Below are 24,475 nucleotides of genomic sequence, written 5' to 3'. Positions count from 1 at the left end.
AGTTTTCCTTATGATGTTTCATTCTTGCAGGTAGGTCCTGAATCATTTTCTTGAACTGTTTACACTTGACACACTTTTCTTTTTCATACAGGGAACACATTCCTTCAAAATATTCCCAGATAAGGTCTCTCTTATGCCCAGAGGCCATGACAGTTCTTCTGTGATAAAAGTGTGGAGGAATATAGGAAGCTGTGTGTGTGCTCAACACCGTCTTCCCTTTTTCATTGCAGTCCATTCCACTGTTCCTTTCTATGCTGCCTCCATCCTTTCCTATAGATCAGGGGTGGGCAAAAGGGCTTCTGTGGGCTGGATCTGGCCCACCAAACGAGTTGATCCAGCCTGCAGAGGCCCTGCTGTTCCCCCACCCCTTAGCCAATCAGGGCCTGCGGGCAGGGGGAATGTGCAAAGTTTCCTCTGCCCTGCCCCTGCCCCTGCCCTGCAAGGAGCGTGTGGCACTTAGAAGCCATGCGCTCCTGGCAGAATGGGAGGAGACTTCACGGCACTCCCCCACCCCCAAGCCTTAATGGCCTGGGGCCAGAACGGGGAGCACAGGAAGTCTCTTCCCACCCCAGGGGCATGGACAACTAGGGGGAATCTCTGGGGAGGGGACAAAGATTTCCCACTCCCAGACCAATCATGGTCTGTGGGTGGGGAAGCTGGAAAGTATCCTGGCCCCGCCCCTTCCGGTGCGGCATGGGGCCACTTCAAAAATCATTGCCCACCCCTGCTATAGATCATCTCACTATCTTTAAGACAATGTCTTCACTAACTCCTCTTCCATGCTTGGCCAAGGTCCATCACCACATAAGCACGGAAAAAAAACAATCTCATCCAGCTTGTGTCTTTCTTTGCACATGTTACTTTTTATTCTGCTGAGAAACAGAAATTGAAAGCCCAAAACTTTCAAGAAGCAAGAGCTAGTAGTTAGGCTGAACAGACTAGAGCCATTAATTCATTTTTATGAGACTGTAAGCATATGTGTGGGATGATCATGATGAAATTAAATGGTAAGTTATTTAAAAAAAAGAAATGTAGTATCTTATTCATTTTTTAAAAAAAAATCAAAAAATCCAATTTAAATAAAACATCTGATTTACATTTAAAAAAACTGTTGCGTTTTTTTACTTTTTAAAAAGTATCAATTTTGTCCACTCTGGTCAAGAACTAAAAACAAAACAAAATTAAAACAAAACAAAATCAGAATAAAGATCTTGCATTTCCCACACTGAATCACAAAGATTACTAGATTCTGGTTCCAGCTGTTGGGTATGGGAAGGAAATTCCAGAGGTAGGGCCCCTAAGTTGAGAATGAGTTCTGATGTTCTAACAAGTGCCAGAACAACTAACACCAAAAACTGCTCATCTAATCTAAACTGGCATAGTGAATGCTGCAATAGGAATTTTACCTCAAAAGCTCTCTTGCAAGGAACTGGATCCCACCAGAATCATTCTGGATTTCAGTGGCTACAATTGCACTCAGAGAAAAAAGGAAGGGAAACCTGAGACAATGTGTTTGCTACACTCGTTATATGGAAAGCTGCATTCTGCTTTAGCTACAGCTTCTAAATTCCCAGACTTATCATCTTGATCTCCCCTTTACTCCTGTCCACTGTCTTCCGCAACCAGGATTGGAAGCCAATGTATGAAACAATCCATTTGCAAATACAGAGACTGTGTCTAGACTGGCATGATTTTCCGCAAATGCTTTTAACGGAAAAGTTTTCCGTTAAAAGTATTTGTGGAAAAGAGTGTCTAGATTGGCACGGACCCTTTTCCACAAAAGCGCTTTTTGCAGAAAAGCGTCCTTGCCAATCTAGACGCGCTTTTGAGCAAAAAAGCCCCGATCAACATTTTCGCGATCGGGGCTTTTTTGCGCAAAACAAATCTGAGCTGTCTACACTAGAAATTTTGCGCAAAAGCTTTTGCGCAAAAGGACTTTTGCCCGAATGGGAGCAGCATCGTATTTCCGCAAGAAGCACTGATTTCTTACATGAAATCGTCAGTGTTCTTGCGGAAATTCAAGTGGCCAGTGTAGACAGCTGGCAAGTTTTTCTGCAAAAGCAGCTGCTTTTGCAGAAAAACTTGCCAGTCTAGACACAGCCCTAGAGAATAAAGGGGTGATCACCAGCAACCAGCATTGACTTATCAAGAACAAAGCATGTCAAACCAGCTTGATTTCCTTCTTTACCAAGGTAACTGGTTTGGTGGATAAGGAAAATGTGGAAGGCATAATATATCTGGACTTTACCAAGGCTTTTGACTGAGTCCCAGATGACATTCTCATAAGTAAACTGGAGAAATACAGGTTCAGTAAAACTGTCTTTAAGTGGATACATAATTGATTAAACAAATGCAAACAAAGAGTAACTATTAATGAAATAATGTCATACTGGAAGGAGGGCTCAGCTGGTATCCAATGTTATATGGGGTCCAATGTTATTTAACATATTTATCAATAAGCATAGAGAGCATACTGATCAAATTTTCAGATGACACAAGTGGAGGTTGCGAACACATTGGATGAAAGAACTAAAATTTAGAGTGACCTTATATATTGGAGAATTGGACTATACACAAAAAAGAAAGTAATTAAAGAGAAATGTAAGGTGATACACTTAGGGAAGAAAAACCAAATACAGTACACAAATACAGAATAGGAGTTGTGCTGGATCATAACCTCAACATGTGTCAAAAAACATGATGCTGTTGCAAAAAACAAAAAGCAAAGGCAATTCAGGGTTGCATTAACAGAGGCATAAGCATGCAAGTCATGAGAGATGATAATACTTGACCCGGGTAGGTGACTGATACAGTTCTGTGTCCAATTTTGGTTACTGTTGTATAAAAAAGATGTGAGAAACCGAAAAGGATCCAGAGGCAAGCACCAAAATGATCCAAAGCATGGGATGTATGCCAAAGGAGTGAAGAGTGAAGGAACTGGATATGTTTAGTTGAGAAGAGAGTGGATAAACGTGGGCACATGAAATTGTCTTCAAATTCTTGAAAGGTTCCATAAAAAGATGGAGAAAATTGTTCTCTCTTGCTACAGAGGACAGGACAAGAGGCAATGGGATCAAACTACAGCACAGTAGAAGCAGGATAGCCATCTGTCATGGGTGGTTTAGATGCAATAAATCCTGCCACACGGCAAAGAGTTAAACTTTATGACCCTCGTGGCCTTTAAAAAATTTTTTTTTTGTCTGACCTGCATTACAAAGCAAAAGCCAAAGAGAGGACATTCTTAGAGTCCTGTTCAGATACAAAATGTGTATCTGTGCATTTGTATCCACAAAAACGAGCTGTGGATATCTGTGGATACAGATATAAAGCAGATATCTGCAGACTTGCAGGGCTTTAGTTGTTCACAGATATAATAAAAGACAACACAAAGTAAAGCCACTATCTGGTGACTCCGATGCATATGACAGCACCAAACTGTTTAAACACTTTTTTGCAAACTGTACTGCTGTTGACATCACTTCTTCTCAACTCCTCAAGTGCTGTATCTTGGCCAAAAGCAAAACTTTCAATTTAACTGAGTTGGGGCATAGCATGCTGACTTTTACACAGGTCTCTGTTTTGCTCTTCAAGAGCAATAAACATGCAAACCCTTGTTTCAGTGAAAAGGAGGTATGAGTCATTGGTATATTAAAGATACTACAGCCCAAAATGGTTTATAATCTCATTTAGCAATTTCTTACACATGCTGAACAGGAAGGAGGATATGATTGAACTCGGAGAGACATGTCTCTCCACAATGTCATGTAAAATGTCATGCAGGTACCTAATACTTGCCAAACATACTGCCATTGATTTGAGGTCGGTAGTTACTATGACCAAGGAGAAGAAAGCTCCTATTTGTCTCAAGCAGCGCCACAGCAGAGGACTGTACAATTTCTCCATGGTGCAGCTGATCCAAAGCCTTGCATGCTGCTCAGTCCATTCCCACTCGCTCTGTGTCATCCTCACTCACTCTCACCAAATTGGGAAAAGCATTTAGGATGTGGAAGGGGGTAAGGATTTGGGGATGGAGTTTGGGTTCCGGGTGTGGGAGCGGGTGAGGAGGGTGGCGTTTACCTGAAGTGACTCCTGAAAGTGAGCATCACATCCCTCTGGTGGTGGTTCCTATGAGGAGGAGTTGGGGGGGGGGGTCTCTGTGCACTGCTGCCTGCAGGCTAGAGATGTTAACTAGCAATTAATTTACTAGTCGAGTAGTTGATGGAATTTCCATCGACTACTCGACTAGTCAATAGGCACTTCCACATTCCGCCTTTGAAATGTACAAAAGCCCCAGTGGGGGCTCTTGTACATTTCAAAGTAGAAGCATCCGTCTGGAGCCTGGGGTCAGCGGGGGACTCGGAGACCGGCGCGGGCCCCAGGCTCCACGCTGCGCTTCCTCTTTGAAATGCACAAGAGCCCCCACTGGGAACTCTTGTACATTTTAAAGCTGGTATGCCACATGGAGCCCAGGGTCAGCTGGAGAGTCCCCATCTGATCCCAGGCTCCAAGCAGTATTTCAAAGCAGGACTCCCCAGCTAACTCCGGGCTCCGTGTGGCACTGCCGCTTGTAAGTACCCTCCTCTTCTCCCCCCTGTCTGATAGAGGCAGCATGGGGGAAGGGAAAGTGACTAGTTGACTATCCTGTCGACTCTCCGATCAGCATTTGCTTATCGACTAGTCCTTTACATCCCTAGTGCAAGCCAGAACTGAGCTGAGCTGCTTGCTGCTTGCCCACCTGGCTCCTAACACACTTTAAATGCAGAGCTGCAGGAGGGATAGGTCCCAGATCCATTTCAAGCTAGGACTTGAGACTGACTGCTGGCTAGCCTGCTAAAAAATGTACTGGCAAGTAGGGGGAGAGGGGAATGCGTGCAGTCTATAGCATTAATCTGTAAGCTTTTGCTTATTGGTTAATTGGTTAATTGACTACAGTATACTATTATATCCCTACTCCTGGGAGTAGTTAACCAAAGATTCTCTTAGCAACAAAATAATGGGGGAATGGGGACCCAGCCAGGTTCACCACTTCCATAAAATTCTAAGATCCATAACTGTGCAGGGGATACCACTTCCCCTAGGGACAACAATGTCCATCTAACCTCACCTCTCCCTGAAGTATTGTGAGCTTGAGGACAAAAGAACCTGTTAGAAGAAGCTAGCCAGAAACTCAGCCAGCAGGAGCAGAGGAAAGCTGCTCAAGCAGGGACCTGCTTTGGACTGTGATGATGACATCAGTGCCCAACACCTGTGCATATTTTATACTCTGGACATTTTCTTCTCTCTGCTGATTTGTCATTTGCTCCAACTCCTTCCATGCTCAGCCTCACAGTCTGTTCATTTCAGCTTCACACCCTTGTTGTCCATGCTCCTCTTATATGCTTTCTGACCCGTTTCCCTGTTCAGCCAATCCATTCCCAACAAAACCCTACCATTTGTATATATGTGAAAAAGAAAACAGACTCATGGAAGTAACATGAGATTTGCAAACCATCACCTTGTTCACTCTCCTTTTTATGTTATATCCCTTATTCTCCAACTCTCTCTCTTTCCCCTATTTAAATTGTACGCTCTTCCTGGTTGATAGTGTCCCCTAGAATATGTCTATAAGTAATACAGAATGGGTCCTGTTCTTGATTGAGGTCCCAAAGTACTACTGTAATGATAATTAATAAATATTATTGAAGGAACTGGAAGGAAGAGAATTGGTGGTAAAATAAGAGAAAAAAACAGCAAGATAATGCAACTATGGTGTTTTGTACTTGCATCAACTTTGGGACAAGCCTCAGTATTTCTATTCCCCAAGTGGGCGAAAAAATAATTTGTACTGGGAATGAAACAGCTTGGCACCAGACGGTGTAGAAACAAAGCCAAATTTTAAGATTCTGAATGCTCTCTGACAAGTCAACTAATGAAGACACATTATTGAAAACCTCAAAAAATAGCCCTGTGTTTCGCCTTGCTTACTAAAAGGAAAGTCCCAAAACAGAGAAAGAACAGTAGGAGTGGTAAAAAAAATCAGAGCATGAACTTTCTGTCCCAGAATTAAAGACTACTCACAATGCTCAAGTGGGTAAAAGTTGTATAAGGTAAAAAGAGAAAATTACTTAAAGAATACAAACAAAAACAAGAATTACATATCTCTAAACAAACATAACATACATATATTTGGAAGCTACAACATGATCCTGGGAATCTGGAGTCTACCACAGTATTTTATGCTCAATATTAGAGCCTCTTTAAGATTAGTAGTTTCCCTAAGGGTATGTCTACACTACAGAGTTTTTTGGAAAAACAGACGTTTTTCCGAAAAACTGCAATTACATCCACACTGCAATCGAAAGAACAGAGGAATTTTTCTAACAGTGGTAATCCTCTTTCTACAAGCTCTTTCAGAAAAAGGCGTGTGTGGACAGGGAAGAGGGTTTTCTTTCGAAACAAGAGGCCTCCAGGAAAAAGCACAGGTGCCCTGGTGGCCACTCGGTTCAAAGTAACCACAACTCTATAGTGCCTGTCTCCTGGCCTCTCTTAAAACTGCAGACAACCTGGACAAGCCTTGTGGCAGGAAGCCGGCCTCGGAGCAGCACCACTCTGCCTGCCACAGGCATTTCCAACATGTCCCAGCCTCAAGCACCCCGAAACCCCAACTGGACCTCATAGGGAGCTGCCCCAGGGCTTCCAAGACCCACCCAGGGGGACCAAGAGGTGGGCACACTCCTGGTCTGGAGCGGAGATCCTGTCCCTCCTCGACCTATGGGACGAGGAGGAGACACTGCTGGATCTCCACTCCAAGCGGTGGAATGCCAACATTTATGGCCGAAAGGCCAATTTTCTGAGTACGGACACCCCTGCACTTTGGAACAGGTCCGGAATAAGGTCAAAGAGCTCGGCCAGGAATACACAAGGGCCAGAGACCCCACACCTGCCCCTACTACCAGGAGCTGCACCAAATCCTGGGGGGTGGGGAAGCCATTTCCTCACCCATTGTGGTGGACTCTGGCCTTGATACATCCGTCATCGCCCGGCCAGAGGTCACGGAGGAGGAGGAAGAAGAGCGCTAGGGAGAGCAGCAGGAGGAGGTGGACGACATGGCCACCATCACGCTCTCCTTAGAGCTGGTTCCCGTGAGCCAGGACATCTCCCAGGCCTCCTCTGATGCCAGGGAGGGATCTTCAGATGAGTGCTCTCACTTTGTCATAAACACAGGGCGGGGGAGGTGGGCGCAGAGGGGGAGGGGTGAGAGTTTCACTGGGCCTTCTTGGGCTGGACATGGTGCTGCAGTCTGTGCACGCGGAATTACGTGCAGCATTAGAGTGCCCCATGCAGACTCAGCAGGCAGGCCCTGAGCATGCCCGTGATCCTGCTCCCAGGCTCCAGGGAGGCCACACACACATCTGGCCCGGGGGAGGGGGGAGGGGACAACACACCCTCCCACCACCTGCCACAGCTAGAAGCAGGCTAGCCACAAAGGTGCAGGAATGACCTCAGACACACCGAGGAGTTCTGCACACAGCACACGGGCATGCCCGCACGTGCAAGGCAGCACCCAGTCCCATAGGCAGTGCTGTGAGGCCCAGGTGTGTGTGTGGACCCGAGGGAGGGCCAGGCTGCTACCGGCTCCTCTGCCGCCGATGGGGGATCTCACTGTGGCCAGACACTTCATTTGCCTACTTGTCCATGGATGGCGTTGTGTGGAAGCGGGCAGCATAGTCCCCTGGGCACCTCTGGGCCCCTGTGAGGCTGGGCCTGCTGTGCAGCCCACACATAGCCTTGCTCTCAGGACAGCCCTCTTCTCTGGCCTGAGGAGTGTTGGTCTCTGCTCACAGAGGAGGGCACGTCCTCAGGGACTGTGTCTGCATGGATGACTGACCGCCTCTCCCTCTTTGTATTCTCCCCAGTTGGGATTGAGGGGCAAACCACACCACCGAAGCCAACCGTCTGAAAGCATGCCAGGGTCCAGGAAGACCTGATGTGGCAGTATGTCAGTGACCTGCGCAATATGCAACAAACCCTGGCACAGAAGATCAGGGAGGACGCAGAGTGGCAGAACCGTGTGTGGGGCCAGCTCATGCAGCAGTGCGATAGCATTTGTGCCAGCATGAGGGAAATGATGGCACACCCGGAGGCTGTCGCTGCTCCTGTTTACCACCGTCCTGCCCTCCCTGCTATGCCCATTACCCCTCCCCCTGCTTCCCAAGTGAAGCCTCTGCTCGCTCCTCAAGCATTGCCCATGCCCCCTCCTCAAGCAATGCCCATGCCCCCTCTCCCTGCCATCTCTGACTCTGCTCCAGCCGCCCCTCCTGTCCAGCCCCCTGTGATCCCAGGACCCACCCAACGAAGTCCACGCACCCGAGGTGGCACATCCAGCCACTTCCCATGCCACTCTGAACTCCCCTCCCCATCCAGGTTATGAGCTCCCTCCCCCCGTTTTTTTAAAAGACAAATACAAAGTCTGTCGTGTTCAAAACCAAACAGGTGTCTTTAATGAGAGGTCAGGGAAGGGGCAAAGGGAGGTGTTGTGGTGGAAAAGGGGTAGTGAAGCAAGCCAGAGGCCCCTGGGGGGAGGCCCTAGGGAAAGTTACTGGAGTCCTTGAGAGAAACTCTCCCTCAGGGCCTCCCGGATCTGCACTCCGGCCTGATGTGCCTGGCAGATGGCAGCTGTCTGCAGCGGCTTGAAGGATCTCCCTTCACGGACTGTGTCTGCCTCCCACCCTGGGAGAAAGGCCTCCCTCTTCTTCCTCTCCACAATGTTGTGGAGGACACAACATGTCAACAACACCTCAGGGATGTTGTGCTCCCCCACATCCAGGTGGGTCAGGAGGCACCTGAAAAAAGCCTTGAGGCGACCAAAGGCGCACTCTACCTGGATCCTGGCCCAGTTCAGATGGGCATTAAATTGGTTCCTGCTGGGGTCCAGGTTGCCGGTATAAGGCTTTATTAGCCATGGCATCAGGGGGTAGGCCACATCTGCACATCCTCAACTGCAAAGTCACAGTGGGGGAGGAATATGCCCACCTCCAGCTTCCTGTAGAGGCTGGAGTTTTGAAAAATCTGGACATCGTGTGCCCTGCCCAACTACCTGACAAAAATGTCCACGTACTGTTCACGGTGGTCGACCGGGGCCTGCAGCACCATAGAAAAGTAGCCCTTTCAGTTGATGTACTGGGCCGCTTCATGTTGAGGTGCGCAGATCAGGGTGTGGGTCCCATCAATCATTCCCCTGTAGTTTGGGGGAACCCCAGGGCAGCAAATCCGGCCATGATCAGGTCCAGGTCTCCGAAGTAGATGACCCTGCACAGCAGGATGGAATTGATGGCCTTCACAACCCGCAGGAGACAAACAAACACAAAAAACAGAGAATGAGAAAGGGAGTGCCTGAGCCCTTGTGAGGTAGCCACCCCCCCATCCCATCCCATTCCCTCACTCTCTGTAAGCACCCCAGGAGCCACCCCCTATGAGAGCAACTCCCCCAGCAGCAGGGCTATGTGAGGGTGGGACGGCACAACTCCCCGGGGACAGGGCTTCTCCCCCACTCCACTGCCCAGCCCCTGACCTTCCCTGGGAGTCCTCCTTTTTCAGGACTCCCCTCTCTCCCGCACAGGGACTGCAGCCTGAGAGTGCCTTACCTCCATGAGGAGGGTCCCGCCAGTGGACTTCACAAAGTGGTTGTTCAGCGACTGGTAGCTGTCGGGGGTGGCAGGCTTCCAGACAGTGATTACGACTTGCTTGTCCAGGGAGATCGCGGGCCACAGGTGGGTGTTGCATCTTCGGAGGGCAGGGGCGAGCCAGGCACACAGCTCCAAAAAGGTTGCCTTCTGCATGCGGAAGTTTTGGAGCCACTGCTGGTCGTCCCACCGCTCCATGACCAGTCCCACCAGTCCAAACTGGTCTCCAACCTCCAGAAACACCTCTCCACTGAGGGTTGCAGTGGCAAGGATGTTGCTCTTGCACCCAGGGAGAGGGTCCCCAGAATGAGCTCAGGGTCGAGCTCAGTTTAGGACCAGGAAGGCAGACGGCACAAAGTTGCATGCCCAGGGGCAGCTCCAGCTCCATGGCACGAAGGAAAAAAATGTGGCGTCCAAAGAAGCTGGGCAACCACAGCAGGCACTGTGAGAGCTTTGCTGTCCCTCAAAGAAGTAGCAAGCACACAGCAGAAGCAGAGAAACGGCTGTCCAGGAGGGTCCCTTTAAGCACATATCTCTGCTAGGCTCTAGCACTAGCACTCAGAAGCAACTGGTGACCTGCCTGAGGCAGTTCTGGGTGGCCTTTTATGGAGATAGCGTCCATTCAGTGTGGACGCTATCTTTCGCTTTTTTGATGCACTTTGGCAGTGAGGATGCGCTCTTTCGGAAGAAGATTTTTCGGAAGACAACAAGGAGTTGTGTATGGAAAGGAACACAAAGGGAGGTATTATGAAGAGTCAGTGGTGGAAAAGGGAGCTAGATAGGACCCTAATTATCTTGAAACAGAGATTCATTTCTAGCAGACAATTCTGCTAAGTTTTCCAAAGATAAGAAGCACTTCTTAATATGAACACATTAAAAGTACACAATATATTTGTTATTATTTATTGTGATATATAGAAGAGCAAATGGCTTTTCTTTGTATTGCTTTTATAGGAACACAACAGAATAAAGATTGTTTCTCCAAAATGCAAGCACTGATCTTTGGAATTTTTAGGAATTATACCTGAATAGGAGTGAAATATCTGGCATGCTAAAGGTAACATTTCAATATGGTATTTCACAGTTACCAGTGACATTATACAGCCCAAGTAGTAACTCAGAGCATGAAAACAGATGTGTAACACTCCTTTCACTTAACATACATGCATCATACTACAAAACACTTCAATAGCTTGATGCTCACTTTAGGAAACTAGCCAGTTGGTGTCCTTAATGATACCTCGATAGCAAATCCAAAGATTGGAGCTACACAGTCTTTGAACTTTTACTTTGTTTTAATACGACTTTGTATTATAAACTATTGCCTGGAACGATACACTGTGGAAGGATATTTTAGATTATTTGTTATATCCCTGGTATTCTATGATCAGCATAGATATGGGAATTGTTATACATCAATATGAGAATTGTTATACTGGGTCAAAGGAGTGGTTTATGTAGACTAGTACCACATCTCATTGACCAGTGACAGACGCTTCAGAGAAAGATGCATAATGGGCAAATATGGAATAACTGCCCATTGAAAAAGTTTTTTCCTACTTTTGTATTTTTATCCTATATATTATGAAGTAGATGCTCTTCATATAATGTTAGTCCTGACCAGGATGGAATCTTTGTTAAAGTTATTTGAGATAACTATTCTGTTTCTGTTCTGTTTCACATCCAAGCCAAGGCATCTTCAACCAACACCAACATCATAATCTTTAAACTAGTCCTAGACACAGGGATAATTATTATTAGTGAACAATTAGTACTGTTGGTTTTGGAGCATTGCAAATCTGGAATCTTCTTCCAAAGCATGAACTGTGCTTCAGTCAAGAATGACTCAGCTAGATTTTCAGGACTTTGCTTATTCACCGAACTGTGCTGCACAACCATAAAAATCCACAATTTGATATGCCCCAAAACAGGATTTAAACCTTAAGCTCTCATCCTAACAGAATCAAAAACATTGCTTAGCACATGGGTAATCAATTAACATAATGCATATGTTTACTTAAGAATTTCCAATTTTTACACTTTAAGAGAAATGAATTTTATTAAACTCATAGGATTTGTTTTTTTTGCCAACATATTACATTGCACGTGTAAATTTGCACTGCACATGTCTCATGAAAGCTAAATGTTATTTGCAACTTTTTTGTTTTACCCTGTTTTGTTACCTTGGCAGCAAACTCTAATCTTGACTAAAAGGCAGAAAGATGTTTTAGTTCCAACCTAAACATTCAATTATAATGCATATATAAAAATGTAAAGTGTTCCTACCTACTATATTCTCCAATACCATTTGTACTTGGTTCACTTTCATAAGTAGTTGTTTTCCTCAATAAATGAGTTAATCAATTAACACTGGTGCAAGTTATTTGTATTCACAGTAATTTGCATGAACATGTTTGGGTTTGGGTTTGGGTTTGTTTGTTTTGTTTTTTGCAAAAGAGGCATATTATTCTACAAAATAACAGTTTATTGGAGTTGTAGATTTAGAGGTGCTAGTGTATACCCCCAATAACAGCTTCATATTAAGCAAAGTGGGCCCCCATGTGCTGTGCACACATCTCAAGTCTACAAATGAAATAAATTGAAGCTGATGAATTAATGTGATTGCATCAAAGGAGATGCCGTAAGATACACAGAAGCATCAGTATAAAAAGCCTTTCAACAAATACCGCATGTGACACTCCAAAACCTAAAAGAAGAACTGACACAACAAACATTTTAAAAGTAGAATCCAAAATCAAAACCACAAGGTACCTGTTCAGCATAAAAGGGACTGTGATGAAGAACTGACATAAGGCCTTATTCTCAGGCACATAATAGCATGCAAAATCCTTCAGTCAGATGGTACATCCAAAGACAATAATATATATAAAACAGTTTACACAAAGGGAGTCTAACCACATGACAAACCAAGCAACGTGTTATTAGGAAGTAGTTGGCTAATGCCAGGATTCCTCAGGAGTGGATACACCATATCCTGTGACTGCTGGCAGTAAACAAGTAATGAAAAGAGTTTCAAGTCTAAGAAATAAAAAAGGGCCCTGCCGACTTCTTAAAAGGGACCTTCATATGATTTTTAAAATGAGTTTGCTATTTTTTTTGCTACTTTTTACAAATAAGGACTAACAGTTCCTCTACTCCTTCCATGAATATGTCTATTTATAGGGACACAAAACAAAACAGGAATGTCAAGTCTGCTTTGGGGAGGACACTTCTGGGTCATCAAAGGGATGTACACCATGAACCCTCTGACATTAGTTAAGGAGACAGTATCCTTTTTAAGTTAACAAAGCTATGCCATGTCAAGTGTTAATTAGTCATTGTCACCAGAGTTAAATAAGTGTTAAGATAACAAAAAACAAAGCTTTGCTCAATTTCACTAGTTTACAAGGCATGATATTGTCTTCCTGTTCTTCTGAAAAATACATGGATTTCTAATGCAATAAACAAGCAGCAACACACCTTTTTGACCAAAAAAAAAGTACACATCATAAAGAAGAAAATGGGGAGAGGGGTGGATACAAGCCCATTTTCTTATTTGCAGGCTATTTGTAATGCTTAATAAATTACTGGCTTTAAAAATGTGCTTTTCCACCTTGCAGTACTGTAGGTCCAAAATTCCCATGTTTATAAGACCACTATTTAGATCTCGCTAACACAAATGAAAATGTATTTTTAAAAATGTTAAGATAAGTACAGATATCAGTGTTTTCTGGTTCTAACTTTTTGAGAGTAGGGTGTGCAAGAAAAGTTCATAAATTAATGTATCATCACTAGAAGTGTTAACAGTTCAGAACAAAATATAATGCTGTATTGTCAGGGAGACAGGGTCATAAGTATTATCTCTGTTCTGAAAGTATTGGAGATGGTTCACAGGACTTGTGCTGGGACTCTAAGGGGCGGGGGAGGGGAGGATTCCTCACTGTCCTTTGAAGCAAACCATCTGGCCAACAAAGGAGTTGTGTTGATAGGCTATAGAAGATGTTTCATCCCCCAAGGATGTTTATGACAATACAAAGCTTATCAGCTCTTAAAGCAAGTAAGGGGAAATAATAAAGACTTTTTTAGAATGCCTACAGTTTAAACATCACTGCTCTACAGATTGGTTGTAAATAGTAAGAAAGCCAGAAGAATCTTGATTATCAGACTTAAAAGAAACATTTTAAACAAAATTTATCTTTTGACCTGCAGACATTGACAATTTATTCCATGCTTATTTAAATTGTACAGAGCAATTTTCTTACTCCATAAAAATGAAACGCAGTCTAAACTACAAAATATTGAACATATTTAACTCATTTGTTAACAGTATTTTATAAGGCGATATTGTATACATTGGGCAGAACAGTGTGTTTTCTTGAGATGTGTGGAAAACAAGAGACCATCAAGAGGTTTGTGTGTATAAATTCTTATAAATGCTCAACAAAATACCAAATGAAGAAGAGTTCTCTGTAAGCTCAAATGCTTTTCTCTTTCACCAACTAAAGTTGGTTCAATAAAAGATATTACTTGACCTACTCTGTCTCTCTGAGAAAAATACCACATCATCCGTGAAAGGAGTAAAGAGTATTTGACAGCAGAGGAGGACAAGTTGTCCAAAGTTCTCTCTTTGGACCTCATTCAGGTAATCCTACTTATGAAATCTTTTATGCATATTAAACCTAGACATTAAATGTGACAAACTCTGATTCTTTTGCTAGCTGGACTCCTTTGATTCAATTGTTATTTTAGGAGAATTCCCAAATAACTTACAGGAAAATTGAAGTAGAAGCTAGCACTATCTTCTTAGCAGTCACCTAATTTAATCTATTTTTTTGGACAGCATAACACTAAAATTGCATATGATGCTGCTGGCATTTTTGGGGTGGTAGAAGTGGGTAAAGGAGAATTGATTGCAAAAGGGCACTTGGGTAACCTGCTCGATATATCTAGCAAATCCTTTTATGTATCCCCTTAATCTTCAAATTTATCTATTTATGTCAGATAAGAGAACATATGAGCACAGTGGCTGTTACTATAGCAATGAAACTCAAATGAATTTTAAAAGAGAACAAAAATTCATCATACAATAGTTTTCAAAAAGACCCTCCAAATTCTTTACTCTTCCTAATCCCTTAACATTTACTCTTCCTAATCCCTTAGCATCTTGTATTTATTAATTTGTCTTATATGCAGCTGCTGCTATCTGGATACACTGCTTGCAAGAGACATATTTAAAACACAAGTTTTAAAACAAGATATAGTTCACAATTAATCTTTTTTCCTCCCTTATTCATGTAAATGTAATAATGTAAGCCAAAAATAAAAACATTCTGACACTAAATGAGACCGCTCATGCATGCAATGAACAAAGCACTTAAAGAGTTACAGATGAAAAATTGGCATCATTTACCTGCCAGGGTGCCAGGTCTCTGTAGGGTAGCAGTGGCATAGAGTTCCTGGGAATGCTTGCTGTATTGATCTGATGTATGGACAAGCCGTTTGGTAGGCGACAGAGTAGCATAAGTGCCAATGGTGGAGCTTAGCTGATGTATAGGAGAGGAGGAAATATTAGACTGAATGGTGGGTGGAGAAGTCACACGAATTGGGGAAGGAGAAAGTCCCGCTGAAGAGACAACAATATTGATTGGTGAGCTGGTGCTATAAGACTTGGCTAGTCGGCTTGGAGACTGCTTGGGAGACGAGACCCGCTGTGTGGTGCTGTATCCAGCGCTCTCCGATGCTGAACCCACCCGCTGGAGCTTGGTTGGAGAGCCCACCTGCTGCATGGACAGCGGGGAGCTCACTCTCTGGGCTGGCAGAGTGGAGCTGGAGTAATAAAGTGTTGAAGAATGCTGGGAATCAGGCAAATGGAACGCGCTCCCATGGCTTGGCACAAAGGACTCTCTTGACTGAGAAGCAGCATGTGACTGAGAAGGTTCAGATCCAGCTAAATGGGCTGCTCGACTAGTGGTGCCCTGTACCAAGGAAAGAAAACAGAACCATCAGAAAGAGACGGAAAAGAAAAACAGGAAAGGAGTTCAGTACATCTTTAATCCAGCCTTGCAAAATTTAACCCCTCCCTGCTATACAGAATTCAGTACGACAGGAAAAAATGAAACTAAACAAAATCCCTTTTATGACCTTAATAAGGTTTGAACCAAATGCCTTTAGGATTAAAAGACTAATCTGCTAAAACATTTTTGTCCTTCAGGAGAAAATATTTCACAATTCAAGTACAAAATAGTAAAAAGTCCCCTTTATGTTTCAAGTTGATACCTGGTTTAATGCATATTTTATTGTTACAGAACTGCTGAAAATTGTTATTAAATAGTTTTGTGTCCTGAAACACAATGACATATTTAGTTTATCCACCAAACATTTAGTCTGAAGAGCTTTTTTTAACACAATACCGTCACAAACATTAATTTTGTTTACGTTCCCCATGTTTGCTCACTAAAAAAACCCACGGGACTTCAAGAAGCATTTTAGATGACCATCTTTCTTCATTGAAAAGCAATTAACATCCCTGTAATGATCAGAGACTAGTCAGGATAATACACTCCTCAAAATCTGCTGCTGCTGCGACCACACAGACTGAATTCTGTCATTAAAATAAAATAAATACACTTTAAAAGGAGCTGTAGACACATCAGACTTTTGCAGTTGTAAATGAATTATGCTTTCCAGTACAGCGAATGTTGCAACCGAAATCGAAGCTATGAAAAAAGCAGAACAAAAATGTCACCCTTCCTAGCTTGTGAAAACCCAGCTCCACTTCTCTCTCTCTCACTGCCTAAGTATATGCCTTCTCTCTCTCTCTCTCTCTCTCTGTGTTTCCTTTAAAGAGCCCCCTGCAGCTGTGTCTTCAGAAAGAAAGGCATTACTTCTTATTTATTTACAAAGCACAAAAGAAAAGGAGGGCAAAGGAGGAGCTGAAGAGGGGGTGTGTACTTTCCTGAATCCCATCCAGAAAGAAAAAGGAATTTGCATTTGAATGAAAACAGTACATTGTCAGCCACTTCTGCACAGGAGGTCTTAGATCTTCCTAGCAATATGTAGTGCATCACAAAGTTTTCCTAAAGTCTTGTAATTTAGATACCCACAGAGAGAATACCCAGCAGATGCTCCCTGTTAAAAATTTCAACTATGTGCCTGAGCCCTTTCTAAAACAGAAAAGAATAGAATGTGCAGTCTTATCTTCATCCATAGACAGCATTCCAATTTTTATCAGGGATCTTAGGCTCAAGAGATCATCTGTGGCTGTTAATCTGGTAACATTAAAATCCTCTAATAACAGCACCCTGGAGTGAGAGATAGCTGAGCATTCTGTTGCAAGGCACTCTAGTTTCAAATACATTTCCCTCTTCTTTTTTTTTCCTGATCATGCAGAGAATTATTTGAAACCTTCAATAGCACTCCAAATCCTGAAAGTTGATAGTGCATTTGAAACATTCCAGTTGATGCTTTTTGGATTTTTTAAAAAATTCTTCAGTCCAAAATGTATTTTAAAAAGAGAAAACTTTTTCGAAATACTGCAAATGCCAAATACTGGAAAAATACTAAATTTTCCAATGATAAACTTCCAAAAATACTTGTATAGGCATTATTTGTATTAGTATTTGGGTGGGGATTGATTGTTTGTTTTTTAAATGGTGACTGTATGAAAGCAAATGAAGGAAATGGGGGAGAGGCAATTTTTCCCTTGAAAACATTTCTATTTATTTTTACTTAATTTCAGTGAATTACTTCCTGGATGAATTTTCCCAGTATATGAGTAAAGGAATAACAGACTATTAGTATAAGTTTCTGTAAACTTGTAGTCTGTGAGCTCCCCTATAGCGAAATCTCTTACTGTTATTTTTACTTCTCTTTTATAGCTGGGGCTCATTCCATGATTATGTGTTTTACACATACTGCTGGCAAGAAAATTCAAATACATTTTAATCTTGGTATTGGTATTACGAAGGTATATGCACTATTATCACACAAATTATGTGTTTCAAAGGACTTTTCAGCTTTCTATTTCAGGAAGGTAATAGACATAGACGTTAATAGTAGAGAGTTGCTAAAGTGCCCAGAACATGAAGGCCTTTCACAGGAGAATTCACAATATCAAATGTCATGGATTTCAAATGACCAAAAAACTGTTTCACATACTAAAAAAAACCCCAAGATATGGACTTGTAAAAACTACTGAAACCACAGAAAAAAAAATGCTGCAACCAATTCACCATAGAAACCACAATGAAGTCAATGGACAGCAGGGATAATAACAAAGGACACATCTACACAGCAGGGCCAAAGGTGAAATAAGCTATGCAACTTGAGCTACATCAGTTGCATAGCTAAATTCAAAATAGCTTTATTTTGGCTTTTGGCGCTGTCTACATAGAAGAAGTCCGAGTTAGAACACTCTTCCTTCGACTTCCCTTACTCCTCGTGAATTGAGGGTTACAGGAGTCGAAGTGAGAAGTTCTCCAGTCCAACATTATTATGACATTATGTCAAAATAACTGTTTGTAGTGTAGACGTGGACTGTTATTTCAGACTGTTATTGTCAGTTGTTCTAAAATAACAGTGCTATGTAGATGTACCCTAAGGTTCCACTGTTCGTCAACTATGTTGATATTATGCAATCTCACTGACTGACCTGAAGACCACAGTATTAAACATGAATCCACAAATATGTCCACTATTCTGGTTAAACAGCCAACCCATTATAACACTACTCAGAAAAATAAAAAAAATATATGGCAGCGATATATAGTTATTATATCAACATTTTTTAAAAGCTAGTTTCATTCTGGACTATATCTCTGCTTAAAAAGAGAAGAATTCCAAATAATCTAGCAGGTTCCAGGAATCGAGAAATGTATGGGACACAACTGTGGATGGCAGCTTGGTCTAACCTGTATGAAAAATGAGCTTGCCCACAAAGAGTTCTCTAAGGCTACGTCTAGACTGGCCCCTAATTCCGGAAGAGGCATGCAAAGCAGGTAAGTCAGAATAGGGAAATCCGCGGGGGATTTAAATATCCCCTGCGGGATTTAAATAAACATGTCCGCCTCTTTTTTTCCGGCTTAGGAAAAAGCAGGAAAAAAGCGTCTAGACTGGTGCGATCCTCCGGAATAAAGCCCTTTTCCGGAGGATCTCTTATTCCTACCTGAAAGTAGGAATAAGAGATCCTCCAGAAAAGGGCTTTATTCCGGAGGATCGCGCCAGTCTAGACGCTTTTTTACGGCTTTTCCCCAAGCCAGAAAAAAAGCGGCGGACATGTTTATTTAAATCCCCCACAGATTTCCCTATTCTGACTTACCTGCTTTGCATGCCTCTTCCGGAATTAGGGGCCAGTCTAGACGTAGCCAGTGGGTATGTCTACACTGCAGTGCTATTTCGACATACTTCGGGTATTATCTGTAAACCTCATTCCATGAGGACTAAAGGACATTTTGAAAGGGTAGTTTATTTTGAAATTTAGTATTGTGTATACAGCACCAAATTATGAAATAATCTATTTCTAAATTAACTCAAAATAAGATACATAATTTGCATAGCTCAAATTGTGTAGCTTATTTTGAGGTAAGGGTGTGTCTGCACCCTAACAGTCCAAAGAAGACAAATAATCCTTGTTGGGATTCAATACTCAGAAGAATCAAAAGTACATTCTGCAAGGAATAAGTGGACAATGGGATGGCGTGCTGCCTTCCTGGAGTCAGGATATTAGACTTTAAATTTGTTAGGCTACTAAAGTCTAGTGGTAGATGTGACATCCTATATCATATGTGGCATCTTGGATCAAAGTTCACAACATTATACGGTTATGGTATACTTTGTACAAAGTATACTTTGTGCAGGGTTTTCTGAAAACTCATAATCTACTGAACATCACTGTCTTGTTAAAATGCATACATCACCATTGTATATGGAGTTATGAGATTTTACTATATGATAATGAAATATATTGTAATTCTGAGGAACGCCAATAGACTGGCTTCTCAGGAAGAACAATGGACTAACGACAGGTGTTAAAATATTAATTGCTGAAGTAACCATTCACCAGCAGGGGAGACAGTAAACATAGACATTTACAATTCACATTAAAGATGTTTCAAATCTCATGTACACAAAAAACTGTTTTGTCTACATCCTAGTTAGGGATAATCCTCAAAAATGGGAGAAAAAATAAAAGAATGCAGAACTCGCTACACACAAATTTCTTCTCCTTCTTCATCTCTACTCATGGCAGCAAGATTGCTTGAAAGACTACAGGAAGCGTCACTGAAGTACGGGGAGTGGTCTTGGCTGGGAGGTTTCTAAACAGTACAGATTGCTGAAAACTTTTGGGTGAGAGAAACCTTTTTGCTTTTAAACCCAATTAGCCTTGGCAAAGTTTAAGAATTAGCTTGCATTTTTATAAACCTTTTTATTTCTTTTGTAATCAACTCTGACTTTTGAGCCTTATTACTTATAAATCACGTAAAATCTATATTTTTCTAGTTAATAAACTCATTTGATTGTTTTACCTGGATTCAGTGAGTTTCGATTGAAGCGCTAGGGGAACTTTTCCTGAGACAGCAAGGCTGATGAATACAATCATTCCCCATATTGGAATGACAGACTATCTATGAACTTGCAATATTCAACATTGCAGTTTGGCGCAAAGCTAGGGGTGATGGATTAATGGGTGTCACTCTGTATCTATTCAAGGATGGCTGGGATACTATACATGTCAAGATCTGGGAATGATTTTACATGCCAGTGACTGTGCATTAATAGGTCAGGAGCAGTTGTTCTCATAGGAAAGCATCATTAAGACACCCTACCTAGAGAGTTAGGGAACACAACAATTCAACAATCCAGTTGATCAGTTCAACAATCCAGGTTGCAGTTTTGGGAATGTCACAGCAAGAAAGAAGAAGTGGGACCACTAAGCACTGAGGCTAGGTGAAGATTCAAGATAATCTAGGCATGACTCAACACGTAAATCAGGGGTGGAGAACCAAAGGCCTGGGGGCTGGATGTGGCCCCTGGCTTGCCTGGATCCAGTCCCCGAAGCTCAGCCCTCCCGCCCAGCACTAGGGAGCCCATGCTGGCACTCCAGCCCTCTACTCCCACTCCACCCCAGGGCTAGAGCACACAAAAAGTACTAGGCAGAGCCCTCCTAGGCTCTGGTATGAAAACGGAATGTGCGGAAAGTCTTTCTCCTGAGTTGGGGGCCACATCAGAGAGGATTTTTTTTTCTTCTCACTTGTGTGTGGCCCCCGACTGATTTTTCTGTGGGTCAGCAGCCCACAATCCAAAAAAAGGCTCCCCACTCCAACATAAATGAATATTTTAACAAGGTAATGAGGATCTTGGAGACAGGGACCCTCTGGCTAATGGGAACAAGGATAAGTAAAAATGACCACATCCAAGGAGGAAGCAACATTCAAACCGCTTAATGAGCCCAAATCATGGAGTCTGGAAAATCTCCATCCAAGATTCTTAAAGGAATTGGTATACTGCAAGCCCCACAACAAGGATTTTTAATGAATCCGTAAATTTGGGGCATATACCTCGTAAATGGAAAATTAGAGAGAATATGCATTTAAGAAAGGAACAAAAATGATCAGGGAAACTATTCATTCAACCTCACTTGTATGCAAGGTCTTGAGACAAATTTTTGATAGAGAGACTAGTTAAGGATATAGAGGTAAATGGCATAAAATACAACAGGATTTTTACAAAGAATGGATTGTGCCAGACCAACTTGATCTTTTTGAGAATGGATTTTCTAGAGATAGACGATTCAGTAGATCTAGTCTACCTGTATTTCAATAGCACATTTAATACAGTTCCACATGCGAAATGATAAATTGGAGAGAATGAGGATTAGTAGAAAATCATACTAGTGGTTTGTACTTGATTCGTGCAACACATAAATGCTTCTTTTTCATCAACTGTCATTTGACATAATTAATATTACAGTTGTGCCTGGGGTAAGGAGTATCAAAGACAGACCTTGTAAAACACAAGATATTCAGCATTCTATGTGAAGAGCAAAAAATTAAGGACAAACCTAGTTCCTACTTCAGTCAGCAGTTGTACTTTCCATTGACTTTAACAGAGCAGGGCTGTAAAATTGACTAACAGCATGTTAGAAGATTCCTTAGAGGAGACCAGTAGAAATGATTGCATGAAATTACATAGGCCAGACATGGGCATTTTCCTCATTCATTTCATGCTGCTTACAATCTTTAAAGACAGCACCACTTATCTGTTTACACAAAACTATAAATCCAAAAGTCATACTAGTTTGACAAATGGACTTTTGATGATCTCACCTAGTGTGTACTGTGCTTCCCATGCCACATTTACTGACAATATTATTTGCAGAATTTTACAGGATTTTAAAATATTTCACATTTTTTAAGCACAGAATTTTAAATTTTTGGCACAGAATTTCCTTGGGGAGTATACAGTGGCAGTAGCTGTACTGGGGATCCAAAGCACTAGCATAATGCAGTTCTATTTTCTATGTTCCATTAATAAAAACTATTCATGTGAACAACTCTATTTGTTATCGAGTGCCACATAAACTGTAAATTGGACTCAGATTTGCTCTGTTTCTTTTTATGGTCAAGACAACTTTTCATGTCCAAATTTGAAATTCAGCTTCAAATGCACCATCTGCTCAGTCCTGCCAGAGGAACTGTCATGCCACTATTTTGGATGTTGTTTGGGTAGAACACCTAGCACCTGCCATAAAGGTTTTGAAACATACATTCAAATGCCTACTGGTCCAGTCCTTCAGCATTTAGCAGCACAGGCAAGTGTGCAATGGAGACTTCCTGCTGCTGCCTCAGACTCTGCAAAGGCAGTGGGATCCACCTACTCATATGCAGAGTTCCCATAATATGAAAAGTCATTCATATTTTTGTAATAAAAAGCGATGACAACTATGGACTCTGACAAAGAGCCCTTAATTACAGGACATAATAGGATTTAACAGGTCATAATTTTAGGTCCTGTTTTCAATAAGGAAACTGAAATAACCCAAAACATAAAAATTAACTATAAGAATTTTTTTAGGTATATCAGAAGCAGGAGGCCTGCCAAACAGGCACTAGAGACACTAAAGTCAAAGGTATTAAAGGAGCACCCAAGGAAGATAAAGCCCATTGCAGAGAAATTGCATGAATTCTTTTAATCAGTCTTAATTGCAGTAGATGAAGGAAAGGTGCCTGCACCGGAACTATTCTGTTTAGTTGCTACATCTTGAACTATCATCCTAAACTGATGTGTCAATAGAAAAAGTTTTATGAACAAATTGATACATTAAACAGTAATAAGTCTTCCGGACGAGATGGTGTTCACCCAAGAGTTCTGAAGGAATTCTAAGAGGAAACTGCAGAACTACTAACTGTGGTATGTAACTTATTGCTGAAACAAACCTCTGTACAAAATAACTGGAGGACAGCTTACACAATGCCTTAAAAAAAAAAAGAAGGGCTTCCAGAGGAGATCCTCTTATGATCAGTAAGCCTAAGGATACGTAGAGACTACATGCCTTTTTCGAAAGAGGCTTTTTTGAAAGATACTTTCAAAAAAGCCTCTTACAAAAAAGAGCGTCTAGACTACAACCAGTACTTTCGAAAAAGCAAGTTGCTTTTTCAAACGAGAGCACCGAGGCAGTCTGGATGCTCTCTTTCGAAAAAGCACAGTTTGCATTACATAGCGCCTTTTTTCGAAAGAGCACTTTCAAAAAAAGGCATTACTCCTTGTAAAATGAGATTTTCTGCATCAAAAAAACTGCTGTGTTCTTTCGATTTACTTTCGAAAGAATGCGGCAGCAGTCTAGACGCAGGGGAAGTTTTTTCGAAAAAAAGGCCACTTTAAAAAAAAAAACAATCTAGACACACCCTAATTTTAGTACCAAGCAAATCAGTTAAAACTACAATATAGAGTAGAATTATCAGACACACAGAGGAAAGGGGGAAGTCATACTTCTCTAATCTATTTAAATTTTTGGAGAGTGTTAACCAAAATGTGTATAAAGATGTTCCAGTAAATATGGTTGGGTCTGAAAGAACCCCTTTATTGTTACCTGATACACTATTTTTATTATCTTTGTACAAAATATGCCTTGAAGTATCATTTCATAATTAATAACTTAATGCTCCATAATATCATGGCAAAATATATGTAACCAACATTATATGTAAAGTCATGAAATCCCTCTGTGTGATGTTATTGGAACATGTTCAAAATTACACAGCCCTATGTAGGTAAAACTTGTTGAATACATCTGTTCCCAAACAGAGTGTTTGCCTCAACTGACATATAAATAGTAAAAAGAATCCTTGACACATCAAGGGGAGAAAATGGCAGGAGGCAGAGCTAATTGTCATTTCAGCAAACACAGGTGAGGAGAAAGAGCACAGAGCCTCCTTTACCATAAGACTCTATTGGGTCGCTTTCTTTACTGTTTGAATAAACTTTACTTTGAAAGGTACCCTCAGAAGAATCCACTTCAGAAGTTCACTGGGCTGTAAAAGAGAGTGACAGAAAACCCCAACTTCTCTCTTTCACGAAGGAAGGCAAAGATGCCAGCATCTTTGGACCTCTGGGAAAGATCCTTAGTGAGGAACGGATTAGTCAACATCTGACTGGAAGAGTGGGTTTGGAAAAGCCATCTTGAAAAAATTCCTAAACCAAAGATTGTTACATTAAGTTTCAGACATTTAGATGGATGCTTTCACTTTTACTTCCTTATAATCATTTCTAACTTAATTTCTTATACCTGAATTCACTTAACATACTATTTTATTTTG

At 41.9% G+C, this 24,475-nt stretch overlaps 1 protein-coding gene across 4 annotated transcripts in view; it reads right to left on the bottom strand.

The window, feature by feature from the left end:
* CTNND2 (catenin delta 2) overlaps positions 1-24,475 on the bottom strand; it is a 1,059,017-nt gene that overhangs the window by 439,369 nt on the left and 595,173 nt on the right. For all 4 annotated transcript variants that reach the window (XM_006120137.5, XM_006120139.5, XM_075921467.2 and 1 more), the window contains one exon: positions 15,073-15,637. In XM_006120137.5, the coding sequence (XP_006120199.1) occupies positions 15,073-15,637 (565 nt within the window). The remainder of the gene's footprint in view (positions 1-15,072; positions 15,638-24,475) is intronic.

Source organism: Pelodiscus sinensis, chromosome 2, assembly GCF_052426305.1.
Source record: "Pelodiscus sinensis isolate ZL-2025 chromosome 2, ASM5242630v1, whole genome shotgun sequence".
NCBI classification, from domain to species: Eukaryota; Metazoa; Chordata; order Testudines; family Trionychidae; genus Pelodiscus; species Pelodiscus sinensis.
This window is presented reverse-complemented; position numbering and strand designations above follow the sequence as displayed.